This window comes from Sorex fumeus, unplaced genomic scaffold, assembly GCF_029834395.1.
Source record: "Sorex fumeus unplaced genomic scaffold, SorFum_2.1 ptg000061l, whole genome shotgun sequence".
In the NCBI taxonomy this organism is placed as follows: Eukaryota; Metazoa; Chordata; class Mammalia; order Eulipotyphla; family Soricidae; genus Sorex; species Sorex fumeus.
In genome coordinates, this window is record NW_026606118.1 from 22,027,780 (window position 1) to 22,054,082 (window position 26,303).

Below are 26,303 nucleotides of genomic sequence, written 5' to 3' on the forward strand. Positions count from 1 at the left end.
AAGAAAATAATATTGCAATATAGAGACAGATAGAGAGATACTCAACTAGATTTGTGATTAGTCTGCTTTAGTAACTTTTGTTTTCAATTGAATCATTCACCTTTGGAACATGAGAATACTAGCGGACTATTTTGACTTCATCCTCTATTTCATTCATTTCATGGACAAACAAAATTTTATACCTTGAGTACTTCATTAATTTGATATTTTAAATTAATAATAAATTAACCTTAATCATTTATTTTGATCATTTTAATTAAAAAGAAGTTAAAATAGAATAAATAATGAGAGGTAAATAGGGGTGGTGTTTCCTAAAACCTTAACAACTGATAATACATGTCAATTATCTCATCTCAAGAATAAATGTTTGTGTTTTTTTTTAATTTGTTTTGGAGCAACATTCAGCTATACTCTAGGCTTCCCCCTGGGTCTTTACTCAAGGATCACTCCTGGCAGGCTTGGAGGACTAAATGGGGTGCTGGGGATCAAACCCAGGTTGGCTAGATACAAGGCAAGTACCCTGCCTGCTGTATTACTGCTCTAGCCCCCAAATTAAAAAAATTTATTTTGGGGAGAGGCCACACCCAGAAATATTCAGAGGTTACTCCTGGGTCTGCACTCAGATATTAGTCCTGGCAGTGCTCACGAAGGGGACAGAACCCTGGTCAGCTGCATAGCAAGCCAAGCACCCTACCAAATCACTCCAGCCCCCCAAATAAAATTTTTATTTAAAAATTATTGGTTGTGGTTCTGTGATTTACAATGTTAATGAAGGTTTGCCGGGCACCAAATTCCAACACCACACCCATCACCTGAGGATAAAATTTTAGATCCCATCATTTTCTCCTCAAAATTCTTTGTTGCTGTTACTTTCTTTGATTCCGATTGTAGATGCCAAATTTAGGTGAACCAGAGGATTTCGGGTCTTATTTTTTTAGCAGGGTATTTGTTTAAATGCTTATTTTTCATGTGAAGAGATTTGAGCATTAATTATTATTCTAAACCACAAACTTTGTAAGTGTAAGTTCAGGTATGGATCATTTCTTTCTTACTTTACCTGAAAGACAATGAACCTCTTCAGTCCTTGTAATCAGGCCTTCTTTTTCTCCCTTAACAATGGAAATATTGTTTAATTTTGCTTTGATTAATATTACTGCCCCAATTGTGATAGTTCTCCATAAACAAGCAATTACTATTGAAATTTCCTTATTTTTATCTCTTACCTTTACTAAATTATTTTACTTTCTTTTATTTTGATTTTGGGACTTCTTCTGAGGGTTGGGGGACAGGGATGGGGCCACATCCAGCAGTGCACTGGGCTTAGTTCTGATTCTGTGCCCAAGTCACTCCTCTGGCTGCTCAGGGGATTATATGTGGTGCCAGGGACTGAATCGTGTAAAAGGGAAGTGCCTTAATTATCTATACTCTCTGGTCCTGAACTCTGGATCTATTCCTTTAGCATACTCAGTACCATATTGATTTGATTTGCCGCCATTACATTAATTTTATTTCACTGATATTACTGTATGAAAACGCAATTTACTCCTGAATTTTCAGTCCTGCAATTCACCTTCACCAGTCCATCTCCCTTCTATGTCATTCTGTTGCCATTCATTTCTCTCTTCCCATTTTGTGACATTATCCTGCTTCTTGGGTGTCATGTTTTTTGATTAAATATTCTGAATAGATTACTAAAAGATTTTGTTTCCCATTGTAAGTAATTTTCATCAGAGAGCTTTGTGTGAGTTTTCAGGATGATATTTCAATTCCTTTGTTTTGCAATAATAGCAAATGGTTGCAAATAATGTTTTATCTTCCTATTTACTCAGTCTGGAAATGAAAGTATTTGTGCAAGACTGGTGTATTTCAACAGAGAGATAAGTAGATGGACTTGAGTCACCCTTTTATTTGGTGCTAGTCTAGTCCCAAAACTTTGATCAAATAATTTTAACATACAACTCTATCTCATTCTTTAGTTGTACTCTGTAACTTTCCAAGTAATAAACTTTTGCTCTACTAAGGAAGTATTCTGCTCTGCTCTCATGGTTGGCTCTCTGACGGACAAGCAGTAAAGGGAGCATGAAGCAAGACTTTCAGTAGCAAGACTATGAAAGAAACTGAATTTCCATGTGCACTGTTGCTAATCGGTCTGTTCCAATTAGGAGGAAACTACAACACTTTATTTTTTTAATATTAGACCACCCAGGATGCAATGCACTTTTGTTAGTTCTTTCCCTCTTTCCTGTTCATTTATGCTCTGGGCTTTAAAATCACTAATCAGACAATTTTTTGGCTGCCTCCCAGATCTACCATCCTGGATTTTTTTTTAAATCTTCCCAGATATGTTTACCTGAATTGAAAGCAAAAAATTACTTTCTAAAATTATCTCAGATTTTAGAACAGTAGACATCAGGGTTATAGATTACATTTGAAAATAATTTTACTAGCTCAATTTCATAGGACTCTTCTCTCAGATACTTGAACCAGGTTTGCTATAGATTCTAAATGTCTTACATTACTATAAACTTTCACCCTTTCCATTGATGTATGTAGATGCGTAATTTCCATGCCCACAATTTCCAAATGAAGAAACTTAAGAACAAAGCAAGTAATTGACTAACTCAAGGAAACAGTCCAAAGCAGAAGTCAGCTAAAATCTCAATAAAGTCTTACTTCAGAGACTGCACTTGGTCAATGAACTCTCTGTCCATTCTGAACACTATACTCAGTTAAATAATAATTTTAATCCCAAAATGACCATAGTCCTCACAAATGGTTTTTCTTGCTTCTATTCACATGAATATATATAGCCATAGAAAAGAGTGCACAATATTTACTAAGTACCATTCTTCCGCCCCTCTCGAAGAGCCCGGCAAGCTACCGAGAGTATCTCGCCCACACGGCAGAGCCTGGCAAGCTCCCCGTGACGTATTTGATATGCCAAACACAGTAACAACAAAGTCTCCAATGGAGACATTACTGGGCCCGCTCGAGCAAATCGATGATCAACGGGAGGGCCTTTACCTTTACCTTTACCTTTTTACCTAATATATAATGCATTCAGTAATATAATTAATATGTATAAAACCTCATTTAATATTCTTAGGGAAGGGAGATGGTTTAAGAAATTGTAGTCTCAGAACATAAAATCAAGTGTGGACTCCAAGCTCTGCTGGGTATGTTCCTAAAACAAACAAATTCTCTCATATCTTGTGAAAGGTATTATTATTACTATTATTATAAACCACTATACCTTGGAATGAATATTATCATCCCCATTTCGGAAACAAACCAAACAAAAACTAGACATTAGAAAAGGTAACAAGTATATCCAAAGCCTGACAATTGGTTAATGGAAAGTCTGGAATTCAAATTCATACATAATCCTAAACCCAAACTCTCATCCATGAGGCTACAAAGCCTCTACCTGATAGGTATGTAATACGTTGTATATAATCTTCTAATAAATTGGCAGTGTATTTTGTTTAAAAGTCACGATGAGACCATGTGACACAGGAATATTCTTTTACATATACACTTAGCTGCAAATCTGTCAGAGACTTTTTTTTTCCAGCCAGATACTTCTGAGTCTATTTGTGGTGGTAAATATAAATTCAGCCAGCTTTCTGTATTATTTTGGAAGGTATATATTTTTTGCGCCATACTAAAAGGCTTTTCTATTCTGACTTCATCGGGACTTAACTGAGAGGAGAGCTGCCAAGAAACTAGGCAGAAAGGACACTTGGGCTATTTGCTTTGTTCACTCACTCACTGAAGTGTTCTTCCAAGTTGAATAAGCACCAAAGGTCACTGGATCAGGCCATCTGTGAGAACCTGATCCAAATGCCACCCCACAACTCTGGACTCAATAACATAAGTTATTTTTCTTTATCATACACATCCCCCTACGTGGTTCCATCATTAAAGTCACTCAAATGATCCAGTTTGAATGTGGCATGGGGGGGGAGGGTGCTGGACTTTGGCTAGTATAGAAATGATGGTTTTTGACATAGAAAACATGCCTTAGCAATTCAGAAAAGATTATTCTCCCACCCTACATATATCCTTATGTTCACATGTGTTTTTTTAAAGGCAAAAACATGTAACTGCAGAGTAAAGGATGTGTAATGTTGTAGCGAACACACTTTCTTTAGACTCCTAATGTTGACATTTTTAATTGGCTCTAATAAATCACTCGTGACTCAGCTAAAGTATAATTTTAGTGCAAGATGAATGGTATGCACAGGGAAAACCACTACTACTGTACTTAGTAAGCTATTCTTGTTCGTTTCAGTCATGTTAATTCTGTCCTAATTAGGATGCTCTAGGCAACTAAAGATTCATACTTGGCTTGAGTAATTATGAGCCACAGCAAATATGCCCCATAACTCTGGGTTTTATAAACACAGAGGCAAAGACAACTAGACACACATATTTATGAGATATGTGTTGAAATATTTCCAAGGTATTTACCAGACAGAAAATTGCAAGATTTAAGTACCTTGAGTGATCTATGGCATTACTGTTCAATTCACAGTTTTAGCAGAAATTCAGAGAAATAAATACTTAAATATTTATTTAAGAATTTAAATACTTAAATAAACAGGAATAAACATTAGTTAATTTAAAGACAGTGTCTTGAAAACTAGTTCAGAACTATGCATCTAAATATTTGTACCAATAAGCACAAATATGTGCAAAAATTTATCCATTCATGTGCTCCAAGAAACAGTCCATATAAACACCCATCTGGATAAATTTAGTCATTTTAAACAATGTTATGAAGGAATATATCATGGCACGAAAAAATGTTTACAGAATATCCTAAATATTAAAATTACATGTAAATTCTTCCAGTGTTAATCAGGATAAAGAAAGTTAAGTGCAGGCTACCAGTTCCACTAACCACAATTAGCACTGTAGCACTGTCCTCTCGTTGTTCATAGATTTGTTCGAGCAGGCCCAGTAACATCTCCATTGTGAGACTTCTTGTTACTGTGCTTGACATATTGAATACATCATGGGTAGCTTGCCAGGCTTTGCCATGTGGGCGAGATACTCTCAGTAGCTTGCCAGGCTCTCCGAGAGGGGCAGAGAAATCGAACCTGGCTCGGCCAGGACAGCCACGTGCAAGGCAAATGCCCTACCGCTGTGCTATCGCTCCAGCCCAACCACAACTAAAAATTCTGACTAGAATAATAATAAAAAGAAAAAAGCAAGTACCTGAGGATTCTGAAAAGTACACAGTTAAGATACTTCCCTTGTAGTTCAAAGGGTGTGGAAGGAAGGAAGGAAGGAAGGAAGGAAGGAAGGAAGGAAGGAAGGAAGGAAGGAAGGAAGGAAGGAAGGAAGGGAGGGTAGAAGGAAGGGAGGGTAGAAGAGAGGAAAGAGGAAGGAGAGAGGGGGAGAAGGAAAGGGAAGGAGGGAGGGAGGGAGGAAGGGAGGGAAGGAAGATAGTAGATAAACTGGGAATTAAAGTGAAAACTTGAATAAAAATCCCTAACTATTATATTCTGGGATTTTAAATTTCTTTTCTTCCCTAGATGTGGTATTGTAGCAACCTAAGTCCTGAAATTAAGAAACATACATGGCCAGAAAAAATTCCAGGAGGAATGTCTCTTTGCAGCCGAAGAACTGACTTCCGTATACTGGGGATGGCAAGAAAGATCCAACGCCAAAAGGCCCTCACTCCCTTTTAGTTCCTTCAAGCCCTGCCCTGATTCTAGGTCCCGTTATGGAGATATATAGAAAATGACTATCTGTGCATTGAGTGTCCCAGGAAAAATTCATCCCTTTGGCCAGTGGAGCTGAGAAAAATTAAATGCTGTGGTCTGCATCAGTATGAATACAACCCCATCTCATGTGGAAATGGGTGACAGCCTGGGTGGTCACAATTCTCTGAGGACCCAAGAACAAAACCAAGAATCTAAGAACTGGACAGTATGGAAGAAATCACACAGACGAGAGCTGAAAAGGGTAATATTTTACGAAGGGCAATATCTTACAAACTGAAAGATGTCCTAGATGTACAAGAAACAAAATAAACACACAGGACACAAGGCCTCAATTGCCACATAAACCATCCCCCAAATCCCAGAGTAACCCCTGAAAGGTGTAAGTGCTAGAAAGACTTTTAAAAGCATAATATTTCTTACAAACTCCACTGACATCAGAAACACACTAAAATGGCATGAGTTCTGCACCCAATGATGATGACTGCCTGATAAAACAACTGGATGAACAAATCAAAATAAAATAACTCTCAAACTAAGCAAAACACAAACACTCTCAGATAAAATTAAGACAATGTGTTACCAGAAAAAGATATTGGAGGGATATATATGCACAAAATTAATGAAAGAGGAAGAGAAAGGTTAAATAGCTTCATTGAGTTTATATACCTTTTATTAAGTTTTTGAAAATATTTGACTTCACAGAAAATTCTAATACTGCTTATGAAAATTTCGAGTTATACTAAAGGTAAAGTAAAGTAAAGGCCCTCCCGTTGATCATCGATTTGCTCGAGCGGGCCCAGTAACGTCTCCATTGGAGACTTTGTTGTTACTGTGTCTGGCATATCGAATACTCGCGGTAGCTTGCTGTTCTCTCCGAGAGGGGCGGAGGAATCGAACTCGGGTCGGCCATGTTGGCTGCGTGCAAGGCAGATGCCCTACCCGCTGTGCTATAGCTCCAGCCTGTTACAAATATGACAACTATTACATAAGGTGGATAGTATACAAGTCTCAAGGTTTGTATTATTTTACCCAAAAAGGAAACTATTCATTTTCGTCTGTGTAAAGTTAGGTGACAGAACTCAAAGATAAAAGGCACAGTCATGTCTAAATAGCCAATAATTTCACTTCAGTGAAATACTGAAAAATTCAAATAATGCAGGAGAAAACAGGATGTAGCAAGGGGGGTAGATAAAAAAATAACAAAAAGCCAGACAAATTCAATCATTTCAATGATTCAATTAAAGGTAAATAGTATTTATCAAAATATAGACAATGAAATTTAAATTTATATAAATATATTTTTCTGTAAGAAATCCACTTCAAGCATATAAATAAGCATAAGGCAAAATTATGTGAAAAGATGTATTGTACAATCACTAATCAAAAGAAAAGTTGAGGAACATTAATAAATAAATATCATTTCATAAAAGAAAAGATATTAATAAAAAAGAAAATATTTTATACTGATAAAAGGAATAATTCATGTGTAACATTCTTAAATGTGTATGAATTTAGTATGATTTTGCTATAGAAACTAAGGCACAAAATAGGAAAAAAATAAATGAGAAACAGAATTATGCTTGAATCCTAATAGTTTGTCCCTAACTTTTGATAATAATGGAATTAAACTAGAATTATTTTAAATAAAAAGTTTATAATGTAAATAAACAATATCACTATATCACTGTCATCCTGTTATTCGTCGATTTGCTCAAGTGGGCACCAGTAACATCTGCATTCATCCTAGCCCTGAAGTTTTAGCAGCCTCTCCTTACTCGTCCTTCCCAACAGTGCCACATTGGAGGCTCTTTCAGGGTCAGGGGAATGAGACACATCAATGTTACTGTTTCTGGCATACTGAATACATCACGGGAGCTTGCCAGGCTCTGCCGTGTGGTCAGGATACTCTTGGTAGCTTGTTGGGTTCTCTGAGGAGAACTAGACCATAAGAGGTCAAGCGGCTGCACATGCAGCCACGCCCTCCAGGGAGCTTTATTGTATGTCTCTGGATCTTGGCCATTGATGGGATTTCATGGCACCGGGGGCAGTTTGTGGGGTGTGACTGCCTAGCTACTGGAAAATGGGGGATCTGGGTGGAGGAGGCCCAGTTCCAATCTGAGTAGGCTTGGAGATCTTAGCCCCTGGACCCGCACACCTGGGTTTCTCTGCCAGTTCCTTCATGAATGAGTCTTGTCTGAGCGTGTGCATGACTGTGGCTGGGTTTAGAGGTTTTTGGCTGCAGGGGCTCTGCTTGGGGCAGGAAGAGAAACTCAACCCTCCCCCCTCTGAGGGGCCCCAGTGAAAACAGCCCGGCTCAAGGGAAAAAGACTGGTCTCTCTCTTCTGGGAGCTTTGTTTTATAGTCTTTGGATCATGGCCTTGATGGGATTTCATGGCGCCACCAGGGGCAGTTTGTGGGTGTGACTGCCTAGCTACTAGAAAATGGGTGTTCTGGGTGGAGGAGGCCCAGTCCTGATTCAAGCAGGCTTGGAGATCTCAGCCCCAAGACCCACGCACCTGGGTTCCTCTGCCCGTTCCTTTATGAGTGAGACTCAATAAACAATATATGTCTAAATATTACATTATAAGATAGAAAGAATTTTGGAGTAGGGGTGTAAATAATGAGTTTATTAGTGTGTGTAAATTTTGTCACGAATGTAAAATTAATTTTTAAAATAATTTTAATAAACATTTGTAATGTGAAAAATAAAAAACTTTATATGAAGTAAAAGTGAAAAAAATAACATTAAAACTTGCAAGATGTGGCTACTGAAGTATGTAGCAATTTATCATTAAATGCTTATATGGAAAAGAAGAAGCTCATGTTGGTAAAGTAATACCCTAAGCTTCAACATATGAAGCTAGTAAAAAGAAAGAAAAATAAAGTAAACCCAAATAAAAAACAAATATCAATAAATTTGAAAATAAAAAAAATAAGAAAAATAATAAATTAAAAGCTGAACTGTGAAAATCAATAAAACTGAGAAACCCTTACCCATGTTTTTCACAAAATAGTATTAATTAGAATTGAAATGCAGTTACCAAAATTAGGATTGAAATGCAGTTATCATTACACTACAAACCTTCCAGAGAAAAAGGAAAGAAAGGAATGTGAACTTAAATGAAATGGTCCAATTACTTGAAATAGATGTGTGGAATTTATCCACCTCAAATAACAAATAAATAGATAATATGAAGAGTCTTACATATTGAAATCAACAAAATTGATTTGTAGTTGTAATTTTCCAACAAAGAAAACTGCATACCCAGTGTTTTTTTTCTGATAAATGCCACCAAAAACTTCAGAAAAAAATGAAATAATGCCAATTCAACTCGATATTTTGCCAAAAAATGAACGGCAATGAGACCAGCATTTTCTTAAGTTCAGCATTAAAAGAGAGAAAAAAAACAATAGATGAAATTACCGGCCATCAAGGTCACCTCCAGCAGTGCTATAGAGAAGAGACCATCAGTGGCAGAATGCAGTGCTAACCACGAGCACAGAGGGGATCCACTCTACTCCCTCCACCATCTCTCTGCTCTCTATTTACAGCGACTAGTAAGATAATTCCAAAAATATAAACAGGGGAAAATAATTCAAATCATCTCACCACATTTGAGGATGAATCAAATTTGAGGACTCACACGACCTCTACTAGTAAGCAGTAGTAAGTAGACTTACTAGTGAGCTAAAATAACAATGCTGGTAGTTGTGAAGAAGCAGTCACAACAGTGGAGTAGAAGAGTTAAAAATAGAACCACAATGCCTTAAAATATTTTCTGATAAAAGGCAAAAGAATTTAATGATTTAATGGCGATAGAATCACATCTACAAGAAAGAGCACAAAGGCTGGAGGCAGAGAGCTCAAAAGGCTGGAATGCATGCTCTGCAGGCGTGAGGCCCAGAGTCCGACCTCTGCACCACGTGGCACCTTGAGTACATTGCTAGGAAGGCCCCCAACACCACTGAACCTCAGTGGTACACAGGATCAAGCACAGGATCAAAAAAGCCCACCGAGTTGGGCTCAGGACCATGAGGAGTGGTTCCTGGGCCCCCGAAAACCATGGAAGAGGCCACTGTCCAAATAAACAAAAGGCATATATTCACATACAAAAATGTTTGGGAAGGATTCAATTCCATGCTTTCTTTGTGTGGATCAGGGTGGGGGGTGGGAAGCGACTTGTCGGGAATTAGAGACCAAAATGGAAATCCTAAAACTCAAAAACCTCAACAAGAAAACAGAAGAAAAGCACTGTGACCCTGTGGTAGGAAAAAGTTCTTAGTCAAGCCTCAAAAGCACAGTCCTGGGGGCTGGAGCTATAGCACAGTGGGTACGGCATTTGCCTTTCACACAGCTGACCCAGGTTCGATTCCCAGCATCCCATTTGGTCCCCTGAGCACCATCAGGAGTAATTCCTGAGTGCAGAACCAGGAGTAAGCCCTGTGCATTGCCGGGTGTGACCCAAAAAGAAAAAAAAAGGGCACAGAGGAAATGTTAATTAGGGACTAGAGTGACAGTATAGCAGGTATGCGTTCACCTTGCCCCCAGCAAACCAGGGTTCAATCCACAGCACCACATATGATTCCCCAGCACCACTAAAGTGATCCCTGAGTACAGAGCCAAGAGCAAACCTCGATCACCACCGTGAATATGCACCACCTTGAATATGCTCCTCACACCATCCCACCCAGAAAACCCCCCAAAAAGAGAGAGGAAAGATTAGCATGATGTCATCTATCAAAATAACAATCTGTACTTAGCAAAAGTCACTACTAAGAAAAATGAATGGATATGCTGCTATGCTGCTGACAAAAAGAAAATGCTTCAAATTTCATATTTGACCAACAAAAAACAAATCTAGGGTACAAATTTTGGGTGTTCAGGGGTTACTTCCTCCCTGGTGCTGGGGGCAGCGGGTGACTCCTTGAGGTATAGAGAGCTATGAGATGTCAGGACTTGAAGGGGCTGGAGGATAGTACAGAGGGTAGGGCATTTGCCATGCACAAGGCCAACCAGAGTCAGGAGCAACCCCTGAGCATCGCTGGGTATGACCCAAAAAGGAAAAAAAAAAAGAGATGTCAGGACTTGAAACAAGGTCTTCAGCATGCAAAGCACGTTCTCGAGCCTGTTGAGCAACTGCCTCAGTCCAAGAAAAAGAACTTTTATTCAAGAGACAGAAAAATTCTTCATGCTTAAATAAGAAAACCACCTAATTCCTTCAAATGAACAAAAAGGTGTAAACAGATACTTCATAAAGAAGGTGTGTGAGATCAAGAGTAAAGAAACAATGCTTTGCCACAGGAGGAGAATGTAAACCAAAACCACAATGAGTTGTAACTATACACCTACTAGAATTGCTGAAATAGAAAAGCTGATAAATGCCAGGCATATGCAAGGACACAGAGCAAATGGAACTCGCAGACCTTGGCAGGAGTGGTGCTACATGACACATCCACTCTGGAAAGAAGTTCCTTTCGGCGAAGCTAAACACCTACTTGTCATATAACCAAGCAATCCCACTACTGGATCCTATCCCATACAAATCGAAACTCATGCTCATATAAAAACTCGTACAAAAATGTTTGCAGGAGGTTTTTGCCAGAACCAGCCCAAACTGTGAACACTCAAATATATTTCACCTTGAGAATGGGTCTATAGGCTGTAGTGCGTTCATAGTAAGACTATAACCTAGCAATAAAGTTGAACAAACAATCAATACACAGAACTTGAACAAAACTGACAGTCAAAGCCCAATGGTATATACCATATGCCTTACATTCTTTTTTTAGGATAAGCACAAAATTACAGGAAGTGCAAAAGCATCAGCAGTTATGATTCAGAATAGGGCCTGATCACACTAGGGCACTAAAAGGGGCATTTTAAAATGATTATGGTGGTGGTGGTATGATTCCATATTTTTGTCAAAAGCATAGAACTTTACACTAAAAGTGAATTTTGTATATGTGAATCAGAAAATAAATCTATATGAACTTAAGTACATATATTGACCTTTTGCTTCATAAACGATTATGAGACTAAAAACAGAAATACAAAAATATCAGCATATCTCTGCATATATATTTTCTCTACTACTTAAAAATAATTTTATAAAGACAATTGTTCTGAAATGACTTAGACAGAGTTGTACATTCATGACCATACGTATTTATATACAAATATCTGCATTCTAACTGTACTTCTGTGTTTGCAGATGTTTCTTAAGTATGAAGTAAATAAATCTTGAAACACTAAAATGCTAAGAAACATCAAAAATTAGGGAGAGAGAATATACTGTCTCCCCTATGGCTTCTTATATCATATTTGTATCACTCTGTATTCTATTCCATTCTATAATTCTGCCTGTGCTACATATTCTAGGCCATATTCTAGCCTTCCAGGTCTAAACATAAGCGTTTGTGAAGGGAATAGAACATAACTGATTTTTTAGAATTCCATGCTTTTTAAGTACTGAAATGGACACATCCTGTTTCTGAAGATTGAACATAACATTATTTTTGCTGTAAATGCACGATGGTTCTGGTCTGGTCTGGAGATGTGCTACAGGGCAAGATCCAGAGGCACAGAGAGGCATCAATTTTGGACCCCTATTCATGCAAATATGTTCTCCATCCTTCTAAACTATTCCCTAATCCATCTTCTGTTTTCCTTAATTAGCTGGTCTCGATGAAGTCTATGAAGTAGCTCTATTCCTTATCTTTTCTCTTCTCCACAATGAATCTGATCAAGGCATCTGCAGTGTTCAGAAATTTCTATGCTCCATGTACTCTGGGAGAATACAGTGAAGGTAAAAAATGGGCCTTTTAACTGTCTAACCACAGACTGCTAAATACACACACAAAAAGCTATGTTGTTATGGAATCCTTAGCAGGAAGATATTTCCAAGCATGCTTGAATCACAAGAATATCTGATTCAATATGGAAAATTATACTATTGTTCATGCTTCCACACAAACATAGGACATTTCAGGGGAACACAGAGAAACAAATGAAAACCCTCAAGAGCAGCTACCAATTTTGCTAAATGGTATACCAGACTTAGGGCACAGCACGGCAGGGATGGGAAAAGAAGTGACCTCAACTAGTGGTCAGATGACTTTCTATAATTTCAATAACAGTTGCAACTAAGAAAGGGAATGAGTGATCATATCATCAGCTATTTCCTCCATTCTGACAAACCAGGCATCTATTGCATGTCTGACCCAAAAGAAATACTTTCAAAGAAGGTGAAAAGAATTCTATACAAATTATTATACTCAATTTCCCCCTAGATATGGAAAAATTATCATTAATTCCTAAATTTCATGTGCATATTTTCAGCTCAACTCTGATTTCTACCCAATTCCCAAAAATGCAGCTTTCCCTTCTTTTCATAAGGAAAAAAAATACTTTATTTTATTCACCAAGTACTCAATGAATCCTTCCCGGGGCACCCTGTGGTTTAAATTGGCAAACAAAAGACTACAGTCACATAATGATATACAGAATCTCTTCTCAAGATAGTACATTACCTATTTAAGTCATTAGCTAGAGTGAAGATCATATTTTACATATATAAGTAAATATAAGATGAATTACAATCCATTATGTAGCATAGTTGCATTTTTTTTGGCCCTTTAAACATTTTCTTAAATGTCAAAAATTCTTAGCAGGGTTAACAGCAAAAAAAATACATGCTTCAGGTATGCCTGGCCATTTCCTGTACTTTGAACCCCCAAAGCGTTTCTACATCTGAGCCCTTATTTATCTTGCTCCCACTGTGAATTTCTTAAGTTCTTTTGAAATATAGACTTAGATTAAAAAAATAAGTAGGTACCCAGATTATATTACTTTAAGACTCCACCAAAAAGTGCCTTCACCCAGAAAAAATATATAAGACCTTCCTTAGCTTTGGTTGTCATAAAATAATAATATAACAAACATTAAGTATAAGAATATTTCTGTGTATTCTGCTAAAAAGCAATACAAAGCAATAGCAATATCCACTTTCAATTTTAATTAAATGCTTCCAATGTCTCTTTTGGGACTAAGTGATAAATAATCTTGAAAAATTGTTGTCAGGGAAGAATGGTACTTTTCCTTCTTAAGGGTTAAGCCTCCTGGGACTACAAAATAATGCAACCAAGAGTATCTTCTTTTTAACCTTGGTTGCCCTGAAGATTAACTAAATTTGTTTCTCCATAGCACGAAACAACCTATCCTAGCAGCCTAATAAATACACAGATATATCATCTTCTTAAAAATATTTCTTTCGCATTTCTAATTGTGTCACAGTAAAGGTAAAGGTAAAGGCCCTCCCGTTGATCGTCGATTTGCTCGAGCGGGCCCAGTAACGTCTCCATTGGAGACTTTGTTGTTACTGTAAACATCATATTAATTATATTTTGAGATGTCTATGCTTTGGATAGTGCAGACAGACTTAATATATTGAGGCTGTGTCCCCTAAACTATGTCAGATTACAAGACTAAAACAGTGTGGCTAGAGCAGAATTTGTCAAACCAGAATTAGTACCAAAAAATCACCTTATTAAAGTGTAGCCTCTGATTCAGAAAGTATGGAGAAGTTGCAAATTTCTTTTTAACTTTTTTGTTTGTTTCTTGTTTGTTACATGTGAATCTTATTTACCATTTTTTGTCGAGGTACTGGGGCTGGAGCGATAGCACAGCGGTAAGGCATTTGCCTTGCACGCAGGCAGCCCAGCCAAGCAGGGTTCGATTCCTCTGCCCCTCTCAGAGAGCCCGGCAAGCTTCCGAGAGAATCTCGCCCGCACAGCAAAGCCTGACAAGCTACCCGTGATGTATCCGATATGCCAAACACAGTAACAACAAGTCTCACAATACAGACGTTAATGGGCCTGCTTGAACAAATCGATGAACAACGGGAGGACAGTGCTACTGAGGTACCAGAATTTACATTAGTTAATTATACTTTCCATACATCCTAATGAATACATAATCCAAAACAGTTCCACATTTCTTAGTGACTCCCAGATCAGGTCATTCATGCTAACCTCAGACCACACTTTGGGAACCTCAGACCACACTTTAGGATGTGTCTAAATAATACTCTGCCCAAGAAAGTACTAAAAGTCACTGAAGTGGGAATAGAAGAGTTCAATGACATGATGAAAAGTACAAGAGCCAATGAGACTGTCATTGTTCTATTTCCATCTTTAAATAAGAGTACATTTTAAATCAAGTATAACTATTTTCCATTTTTGTTTTTGTTTTTAAATTTTAGGAGTCACATCTGACTGTGCTCAGGGCTTATCCCTAGTTCTGTGCTCAGATATCATTCCTAGTGGGGTTCTGGGGACCATATGGGGTACAGGGGATCAAATCTGGGTGGGCCATGTGTAGAGCGAGTATCCTACTTACTGTCTCCAAGCCCCTATTAACTTATCTTCTAATAATAAATGTTCAGTTCATGTCTTTCAATATGCTGATTCTGACATATTAGCGTCAACTATAGCTCTGTAGCACTGTCCTGTTGTTCATGGATTTGCTCGAAACCAGTAACATCTCCATTGTGAGACTTGTTACTGTTTTTGGCATATCAAATATACCACGGGGAGCTTTCTAGGCTCTTCCGTGCCAGCATGATACTATGGACAGCTTGCCGAGCTCTCCGAGAGGGACAAAGGAATCGAACCCAGGTCAACCGCGTGCAAGGCAAATGCCCTACTTGCTGTGCTATCGCTCCAGTCCAGAGTCTATTATATACATCAGAATGAAGTTCTAGATATGTTTTTTAAAATCACTACTGTTTTACACATTGAAAAAAGAAAAGGACAAGAGGGTTATCATTGAGATTTTGGAAAGAGGAAGTTTCCATTTATCCAAATGCTTACTATTCCTCTATTATACTCAGCACTATTTTGAGTCATTCACATACAATTGCCCTTTTCATTTAATATTTTTGTGCTAGTTTTGTTCTTATCCCTCATTTTCATTCTTTGAAGCAATTATTACATATTTTGGGGAATCATTCTTTAATTTCTGAATAAGTGAATTCTTGCTCCAGGCCCATATTAACTTGGGGGTTTCTATTGTTGAACTATACCTGGCATCAGATTCTTACTTCATGACCATCTCACCTAAAATATCCTACTCTTTCCTCTTAATACATCTTGATGTTCTAATGACTATCAGTCCATGCTCACATATAATCGTGGTTTCATGCACTCCTTATTTTAATTGGGAGGGAGGGCTTGGGGGAGGGGGTAGAAATTTCTATGACCCAGCTAACATCTAACTCATTTCAAGAACACTCATCTACTGTAAATGTCAGTCAAGGAAATATTTGAACATCCGGTAATTTAAATTTTCTTTCTTTCCAGCTTATTTCCAGTATTCCTTCTCCTGGCAAGCCATATTGCATAATGATAGCTTTTAAAAATACTTCACAGTAAAAAAGAGACCTAGATTTTCCAGTGCTGTGCATTTTTATAGATTCTTAGATTCTCATTTTGCCTATTGTTACATGTCCCCCATGCATGAATCCAGGGATGAAGTATCCTCAAAACCCGTATTTTGGTTAAAACAAAAATTAACCCGTTATCTTAATGTAAAAAAGTAGTTGAGTTACCGAATAAATATAGAAACAAGGTTTTTCACCAGTAGGTCAGAGGAGAAAGTTAAGCATACTCATTTTCTCTTGCTGTTGCAACAAATTACCATAAATCCAATGGCTTAAATAACATGAATTTATTATTTTTTATTCTAATAGACTGGAGTGATAGCACAGCGGTAGGGCGTTCGCCTTACAAGCGGCCAACATGGCCGACCCGAGTTCGATTCCTCCACCCCTCTCGGAGAGCCCGGGAGCTACCGAGAGTATCTCACCCGCACGGCAGGGCCTGGCAAGCTCCCCGTGACGTATTCAATATGCCAGACACAGTAACAACAAAGTCTCCAATGGAGACGTTACTGGGCCCGCTCGAGCAAATCGACGATCAACGGGAGGGCCTTTATTATTATTTATTTATTTATTCTAATAGACGCGAGTCCAAAATGGGTCCACAAGGCTAAAACCAAGGTATCAATAGGAATATGTTTCTTCTGGAAGATTTAGTGGACAGTTTTCTTGCTCTTTCCAGCTTTTAGATACCTCCCACATTCCTTGGCTCGTGGCCACTTCTTCCATCTTCAAAGCCAACAATATCACATCTCTGCAGTCACATCTCCTTACAACTCACATCTTCCCTGTATCCCTCCCCTTCACAGAGCCTCTGTAATCATACAAAGATGCAAGTCCATTTCATTATTCAATTGCCTCACTTTCAGATGAGCTATTCGCCAATTCCTTTTTGCTCTGAATCATAGAGGCAAGTCCCAGGAATTTCGATATGGATATGGTGGAGGGTGCTGTACTCTGCCCACCATGCAGATACTTCCATTTCAATTAACTTGAATTTCCCTGAAACACTGTAGTTCCTTAAAATTGTGCACTGCTAAGAAGAGAAGAGCTGGAGAAAAACAGTGTTAGATTGCTGAGAGCAATAACTTGTGTTTCAGTTTTTAACCATGAGCTCTGATTCCAGTGGGATGATACTCCTACTCAGAGAAAAATAGGGACAGATCTGGAATGGTCACTGCCACATAACCATCTGTTCCTGAGTCCATGTAGCATGGCAATTCCTGGCCTATATTCTGGTAGACTGATGTCATGGAACATGGAATCACCAGGATATAGCATACATATGATATATCAGATATTTGCCATACCCTGCTACTTTTCAATCATTGTAGGCCAAAAAGGGGGTAGTGATCTCAAAATTGACTTAACAAGCTTTGAATTATTAAAACTGTCCAAGGCACAAAAAAAAAATAAACTTTACTGCTTTTTTTACACACATTTGCATACAAAAACAAGATAAATGGATAAATTATAGTGGCCTAATCTAGTCATGCTACTATTTAGGATTGACAGGTTGGTTGTTTTAACAGCTGTATGATGCTTAAGCTTTAAAGATCCCAAGTCTCTGATTTAAGAAAAATCACTTTACATGCATTTATGAATATCTTTTAGAAATACTTTCTCATTAGAACTCTTGGCTAAAGAGAATTTTTATATTTCAATCGAAAGTCACAATACTGTTACTAAATGTTCAAATTTTTAAAGTAGTTGATGCAAAGCTCTTTTTTTTTAAACAAAATATAAAGTCAAATATGAAACAAAGTGAAAGTTTCAAATCTGAATATATGACCTGAAATACAGGCCAGCAAAAGTCAACTTGTCGTGTTTAGTGTGATATTTTAAAAGGCAAACATAATCAAACACGATATAAATATAAACTGAATGAATTTCAGCAGAGACAAATTGATTCTACTACAGTTTCATGTCAAAGATTATGAGAGGTATACTTTTTCTTGAGATCTTGAGAATATATAAGTAATGTCAATGTGAGGCATAGCCATCACTCATGTGTTCACTTAAATCTTAAATTTCTACCTTTCTCACCCTCTATTCCCTCCCCTCTGCTCTACCCAAACTGTATCAGCACCTATAGCAAAAAGGTGCTTCTGGAAACACTGAATAGTTTCCATGGTTCGGGAGGGATGTCCACCCATGTTTTACCTCAGTGCTGCTCCTTAGTAATACCGAAGTAGGCCAGATCTAAGTGAGAGCCAACTGAGCAATGGAATGAAGGGGTGATCCAAACGGGATACTAAAGAACACTCCAAATAAACGCACCTATTTTAAAGTAACATATAGCCACTTTTGACATGAGTAGATAACCCCGTGGCATATTCGATATGTAACAAGTAACAAGTCTCACAGTAGAGACGATACTGGTGCCCGCACTAGCAAATCCATAAACAACAGGTCAGAGCTAGAGATAACCTAGATAAAGGGATAAACTTTCTAAGGCTCTGAAATATATTTATCAGACCCTCAGGACTGTGGATTGAGCTCATTCAATCTATGGGAAAAGTATAAAACTGAATTGGCAGAGTCAATCCTCATTGACAAGTCCATCATGTCAGTAAGACTTGCTGTCAAAACAAGTCTGACTTAATTTTTCGATCACAATGGAAGCTAGTCTTAGGGCAAATATGTGTTTTCTTGTGTTTTCTGACTGCTTAAAGGAACAAATCAGTACTGCACAGAGTCTTGTCATGTACTAATGCGTTGGGTGAATGGGGAGGAAGATCTGGCAGGCACTAGCCATGCTGAGAGGCAGATCAGTTTCAACAAAAGAAGCAGAAGTTGAGGATCTGAGCATGGAATCCCTCGAAACACTCCATTTCCTGGGAAGTCAGGCATGCTTTAGGGCACATATGCCATTTGGAGACTGCTGGGAGGCTTAGGATCCTCTTTAAAAGCATCTAACATAATACAAATCTAAGGTGGTATTTCTAAGGAAAATCCCTCTGATGGTATTTCTCTGAGGGATCCTAAGCCTTTGGAGATATTCAAACTCAGTTATATGATACCTAGTTTCCACCAACATGGGGAGGGTCAACACTAGAGATTATCATCTTGCTTGTGTCTTGTGTTGCCAACCCTGTTTTTGATCCTGGCAATTTGCCCATCCCAGAAATGGCTGCTACATTTCCTTTCCTCAGTCCTTGAACTGGTGCTTTTGTTTTAGTCCTTTAACCAGACTGGATCACCTTTCAGTTTGTTTGGCTTTGTCTAAGTTAATCACCCACCTTTCACCCTGAAGTCCCGAGTCATTACTGGACTTTTGGGCACATGTGACTGATTTTGAGTCTTTGGTTCTTTTAGTGCCAGAAGTGAAGATGCTGTTTTTTTTAAGAGCAAATGAAAAACAACTTCAACTGCCAAGGCTATTGTGTGCCAATGGAGGAGCTGCTTATGCAAACACTCGGAGTGTAAAATCACACTGGGAAAACCAGCAGAGTGTAAAATCACAATGGGAATGCACTTGGAAATGCTCTCTCCCCTGTCACTTGGGGGGAATGAGGGGGTGGGTGGGGAGAGATGTTGACAATGGACAGAAGGCGAGCAAAGAAGACTTTATTAGGCACTTTCTCTTCTTCTTGAGGATGCTTCTGGTGCTTTCCAAGGAAGCTCCAAGTAATTTGACCATATCCAGTTTCCTTCACTGGCTGTGAGTTGATTCCCACGGTGGGTGCTTCGAGAAGCACCTGGCGGTGAAGGTGCAGGGCGGGGGGGTTGGGGAGAGGGGGGCGGCTCAGTTCACCCAGGATCAAGGTCGTCCGTCCCCTGAGCCCTTGACTAAACTGAGACTCTCTCTGGTCATGTCACCTCTTAGAAGCGGGTCTGTGTCGCCTTCCAAAGAACCCCAGTACCTGCCTGCCTGCCCCACCTCCTCCCTCGCTGTCCCAGCGACCAGTTCCTACCAGGGGGGTGGCTCTGAAGCTGCAGCCACGGCGGGGGTTTGGGGGGAGGACAGCAGCCGAGGCCTTCGCACGCAATCGTCGCGGGGAGGTGGGGGATTGACAGGGTAGAGGGGGAGAGAGGCGAGGGCAGAGGCAGAGATGCTGGAGGCGCGCGCGCGCGCGCGCGCGCGCGCAGGTGCCGGTGCCCGCGCCCGCCCCGAGGCGGCCAGGCTCTGGAGCCTGCAGGGGGGCACGGGGCGGGAAGGCGGGGAGGGTGGGGTGGGGGTGGCACAGGGGGGCGGGGACGGTCTTACCAGATCAATGAACGTCAGGAATTTCCAGCTCCCGCCGTAGGTCTTGTGCGAGGGCATTTCGATGGCCTTGTAGTTGCACAGGATGGAGCAGTAGGACAGCAGGATGGCCACCCGCAGCACCTGACAGGGGACAAGCGCCATGTTCGCCACGGGCCTGGGCCGGCGGGGCTGGCTGGGCACGCGGGGACCGGCGGCGTGGGAACTCCGGCGCGCGGGCGGCGGGGCGGGGCGGGGCGGGGCGGCGGGCGGGGCGCGGCGGGGCGGGCCGGGCCGGGAGGGGCCGCGGGAGCGGCAGCACCGCGAGCGCCCGGCGACCTGCGCGGGCGGACGGGCTGGGCGGACGGGCTGGGCGGGCGGGCCTTGTGGCGTCAGCTGCTCCGTCATCGCCGTCATTCTGCAACTGCCCTCGCCGGGCCCGGGTGCCCCCAGCCGACCGGGTGGGAGGGGGGTCCCAGCTGCGGCGGCGGGTGGGCGCGGGGCAGCTGCCGGGAAACGTGCCCCCGTGCACCGACTTTGCAGCCCCACCCCCGGGAATGCAATCGAGGTCCCGGGGATATTTGCTTGGGGCTAAGTTGGAGGTGGGAAGGGTGGGGGAGTGGGGGAGGAGGGTCTCCACGCAGAGGACCCTGTGATCGTGTGAGTAGGGGGTGCCACGCCCTCGCAGCCTCCGAGGGTCTTGCACTAGGTGGGACTCAAGTAGCAGGTTTGAGTGTTAGGCAACTTCCAGAGACCGGCTCTGAAGTTCCCTGCTCAATTGTGCAACTGTGGACAGACTGCCAGCACTTTTCCACCGGCGGTTTATAAATATCATATCAGCAGATAATAAAACAAGACGGGCTGAAGTTTCGACCAGAGGTTTCTAGATAAAAGGTTATCCAGGAAAGGGGAGTGGGGGCGTGGCGTAGCTCTTTCTGCTACGGGGTTGCTTTCAACTGTCAATTATTGTAAAGTGTGGACACAGAATCCGTGTGTGTGATGTAGGATTTTTGCCCTTTTTCCCTTTTGCCCTTTGGCTTACTTTATGTTTTCCTTCACGACAACCCCAATGTTTCGTGAGAGGAAAATAAATATAAACTGGATCCCCGCTGCCTTCCAGTAAATGTCACATTGAAGATGCATCAGTCTATCTATCGGCAGTATTTTTTTTTTTTAGTCTTTCACATTTCAACCAATCAGATGTAGGGTCAAGTTATGAGAAGACAACCATGTTTCCTCTAGGCCATTTAAAACAGGTGGCTTCTCCAAATAGCCTCTGAGTCACTGAACTGGGAAAGACAGTGACAGAGATAAAGAGTAGCTACTCATAGATGTCTTCCTGATTTTTTTCAAATCTGGTCCTAATCCCCTCTCCCCCAGCAAAAATAAATAAATAAATAAATAAATTTATTTTAAATGCCATTATGTTTATTACTCTTGAAATTGATTTCACAAAAACAAAAATAATTCCACGAAGATTAGACTACCATTAAAGTATGCATTATTGATGACTTGTTTTATCCTCATGTGAGTTGAACTTATTTTTTTTATTGTGTCCATGTTCATGAGATTGCAAAATTAAAATGTCTGTCTACTGAAGAGCTGTCTCAATAATTTCTTAATAAATATGCATGACTTCATGTGTGCTTTGCTGAATTTATCACTGCTCAGAGACTGAAACTATCCTTGTCAATAATTTATTCAACATAGAGTCACTGCAGGCTATGTAATCTTATAATAAGAATATTTTACAAGACAATAACATATGAGATGATGTCCCTCAGTAAGTCAATACAGGAATAACAAGCTTCAAACCCACTTTGGAATTGATACACTTTTTGTTCCAAAGAGAGGAGAAATGAAGGGAAGTAAGTCAGAGTTAGCTGAGCTGCCATCTTTTAACAGAATGGTCCTTGGATGCATCTGTTCAATTGGTAGTTCTTAACTCTCTCTGCTGGAGTGCGTAGGGACCAAAGACACTGGAGTTGGCACATGAGGTGGGCTGCTCTCAAAGTTAGTTCCAGAAACTATTGCAGGACTTTAGCATCTGTCTGGGCTGGAGTCATAGTACAGCAGGTAGGGCGTTTGCCTTGCTCGGGGCCGACCTGGTAGGTTCGATTCCTGGGCCACTCTCGGAGAGCCTGGCAAGCTACTGAGAGTATCTCGCCCTCATGGCAAAAGCCTGGCAAGCTACCCATGACATATTTGACATGCCAAACACAGTAATAACAAGTTTCACAATGGAGATGTTACTAGGCCCGCTCAAGCAAACCGATGAAAAACGGGAAGACAGTGACAGTGACAGTGAAAGCATCTGTCTAGAAGGAGAAATCTTCTGGAGGTTGGAAACATAGTCATCTGTTAAGTTCATGAGATCACTGCACAGGTTTCTGCACTATTTCGAATGCATGGCTCGCAAAGATTGCTTGTGTCTTAAGATCTTCCCAAGTCCCTACATAGCTTTGTGTATGGACAATAAGGAATGGTCTGGCAGTTGGAGAATATATCTTAAAATTTTCAGGGAGCTATTAAGATCTGAGACGTGTTGCCCAGACTAGACATTCCAGTAAGTTTTCAAAAATATTTGATATTTAGAGTAAAGCAAACATTGGACAAACTCTCTCATTGGGTATATAAAGAAATAAAGAATTCTGATAAGGATTCAGTTACTGGTCAAAAAATTAAAAGTGGTTCTGAACAATATGCTTCTGTTCCTTTTACCTGGTGTACAGCAAACTCAAACATTTAGTGATTCAATGTAAGGGGGAAAAGGAGAATTAAGGAAATAGTCAATGGCCAATAAAAACAAATCTTTAGATTCTAACAAGTTACTTGTGTATGGTGGGGGAGGGGGAAGGGAGTTGAAGGAAAGGGTCCTGTGGACTGTGGTGGAGGCAAGATTTACACTTTCGTGATGAGTCCAAAATGTTCACATTAACAGTCAGTGTTTTGTAATATATAAAATAACAACAAAAGCAAATTCTTCATTGCATGATGGGTTTTCCTGTGATTGCTATGGGATTAGAGAGTCTGTATTTGTATTAGTGAGTCTCAGAGGCACAACAATGAAGTGACCTCATCCTCTCTAAGTTTGTATTGATAAGAAAGTGCTAGTATCTGAGCCAGAGGGATAGTACAGCTGTTAGGGTCCCTCAGTTGTCTCCAGGAGTGATCCCTAAGGGAGAACCAAGAGAAAAGTCTGAGCACCATCAAGTGTGCCTTTCCAAAAGAAAAAGACAAAGTCCTAAGATCAATTATAAAATAATTTTAGGCAAGCAAGTCAGGCTCATTTAAAACACCCTCCTCTGAATCATGCTTTAAAAATTTGAAGTTCTTTTGAAGAAAAATGACAATTTACAACAACAAAAATTCTGTTCATATGTGTTTTATCTTATATTTCAGAAAATTTATTAACAAGAGTTAATACCCTCATAATGAAAATTATATTCTACTAAAGGTATTTAAAATTTGCCTGTAGTCAGTTTTTAGAAATCAATATAAAATATGGGCTGGAGCCATAGCACAGTGGTAGGGCATTTGCCTTGCACGCAGCCAATAACAGTTTCCATTCCTCCGTCCCTCTCAGAGAGCAGAGCAAGTTACAGAAAGTATCTCGCCAGCACAGCAAAGCTGGGCAAGCTACCCATGAGGTATTCTATGCCAAAAACAGTAACAACAAGTATCACAATGGAGATGCTACTGGGCCGCTCAAGTAAATTGATGAACAAGGGGAGGACAGTGCTACAGAGCAGTGCTAATATAAAATATAAGTAGTTTGTAACTATTATCTAATGTGTTTGCTTTTTATTATTTTGTGACTTGCTAACCACAGTTGTGAATTTAGTGTTTTTCTTAGTCTTAGGCATGCTTTAAATATTTTTTGGAAAATATAATCTACACATAGATTGTGCATTTTTTATTGTAAATGTACCAGTGAGACATTGCTCTTTAAGGTTCTCTCATTAGAAATTCATCTTTTTTTAGGGTAATAGAGATAGTACAGGAATTAGGGCACTTGCCTTTCCTGCAGCCAGCCAGGGTTTCATCCCTGGAACGACATATGGTTCCCCAGGCACTGGAGCACAGAGCAAGGAGTATAACCTGAGCTTACTCTGATAAGTCTGCTTCCTCCCACAAAATAAAAGAAATTTATTTTTTTATAAACTAATTGGTGTTCAGTGATAAGTATTTGTGAGATGACTTTACATCTGAGTTAGAAAGTAATGTCCTCATTAAGCAAAAAATTATCTGCATGTCACTTTTTCCGGCTCTTCCATCTACAATACAATTAGTGGGAATGAAGAATAACCATATACAATTGAGTTTCACTAAAGCACATTCCCTAAGGGACTACTTGAAGGACTTCTTTTGACTTCTGGTTATATGTCTTTGATTAGAGCAATTACTCTCACCAGTCTTTATATGGGCTGAAGACATTTTTTATGTCCTTCTAAAAGTTGATGATTGAAATCTTTCATCCCTCTGTTTTTGTTTTTGTTTGTTTTTTTTTTTTGAAGGGGAGGACGGGAGGACGCATGACTTGTTGGTGATGACAATCCTTACTAATTTTGGCAATGAATGGGACCCCTGTGTCTTCCTTATGTTGATTTCCCAGACCTTCATCTTTATATACTATGGATCTATGATTAAAACATAATCAAGAAGACTTAGTTTTATATATACACAATACACAGGGGTTTTTTGCCTTGATTCTGTGTTTATATTTTCTAACAGTATTGATATATTTTAATAAATAATTTCTCCCTTTCATGCCTCTGAATACAAGGGTGAAAGATGAGATGTGTCCCTTTGGTCAGGGGGGAAATTCTGTCAATATCACAGAAAAGATTTCTTTAGAGCTCTTATTTCTTCATTATAAAAATTTAATGCATATTTGTGATGTTAAAATAGGAAAGCCTAAAAGAAGAAAAATTTACTAAAACATTTTAACATATGCATGCATCTTTCCCATAATGCATAATTAGTTATTTTTTGCCTTCAATGTAATGAGTCTTCTATTATTACTGAAAATATTGTGAAAGTTGTTTAATAATGATAGAGCATAACAAACTGTGAGTATGCCATATTTGTTAAAACATTACCTGAATTTGTATATTTAGGCTGTTCCCAGTTCTGTATTATTTTTAATGTACTGTAATACCTGTTTTTTGAGTGACAAAGTTTAGGCATTATTTGTACCTCACACCAGTTAAGAAACCACCATTTAATGGGATGAGAAGATATCCCAAACAGCTGAATCATATACTTTGAACTGGGAAGCTCCATGCATCTCAGTATCATATGATAACTACCACATATGACTCGGTGGTGTAGATCATGATAATTTGATATTTGCATTTATAGCAGAAGTCAACTGAGTAACTATTCTAAGAGTTACCATTTCTTTCAATCCTGAGAAGTAAAGCTAGGTGTAAAATTTATAGAACATGATTGAGTCTATGAAAACTAAATTAAACGTCTTACTTAACTGCATTTTAGTTCAAAATTTTTTTAAAAATTGTATCATATTACAGGCTGCAGGCTGGGACCTTTAGTTGATTCTTTGAAAGAAAATCTTGTTAACATTGTACCCAGGGTATACACAAAATCCAGTCATCCTGCTTCAGAATTTTTCTCACACCTACTCCTTATCTGTAAGCGTTAAATTACTTTGGCTTTATTTGACAATCTTATTGATGACATCAGGATAGAAGGCAAAATAAAGACTGGTCAGAATGGCACATGTAAATGATTTTACAGAACCAACAGCAGCCATTCTATACACTTCTGCCTTGTCTCTTGGCCAACACATGATAAAAAGCTTGTGAAAAAGTTCTGGGTTGCTACCCCCAAATCAGGGCTCTATAAATATGGAAGGGCTTGTTATGAGTTTAAAAGTCTCCCTCCCCCCAAAAAAGAATACTTATGTTATAATCCCAGAAAGTG

General features: G+C 39.5%; 1 protein-coding gene across 2 annotated transcripts in view; it reads right to left on the reverse strand.

The window, feature by feature from the left end:
• AIG1 (androgen induced 1) overlaps positions 1-20,609 on the reverse strand; it is a 297,078-nt gene extending 276,469 nt beyond the window's left edge. For both annotated transcript variants that reach the window (XM_056126279.1, XM_056126278.1), the window contains exon 1: positions 20,382-20,609. In XM_056126279.1, the coding sequence (XP_055982254.1) occupies positions 20,382-20,522 (141 nt within the window). In that variant the 5' untranslated portion in view covers positions 20,523-20,609. The remainder of the gene's footprint in view (positions 1-20,381) is intronic.
• Positions 20,610-26,303: the final 5,694 nt, after the last annotated feature.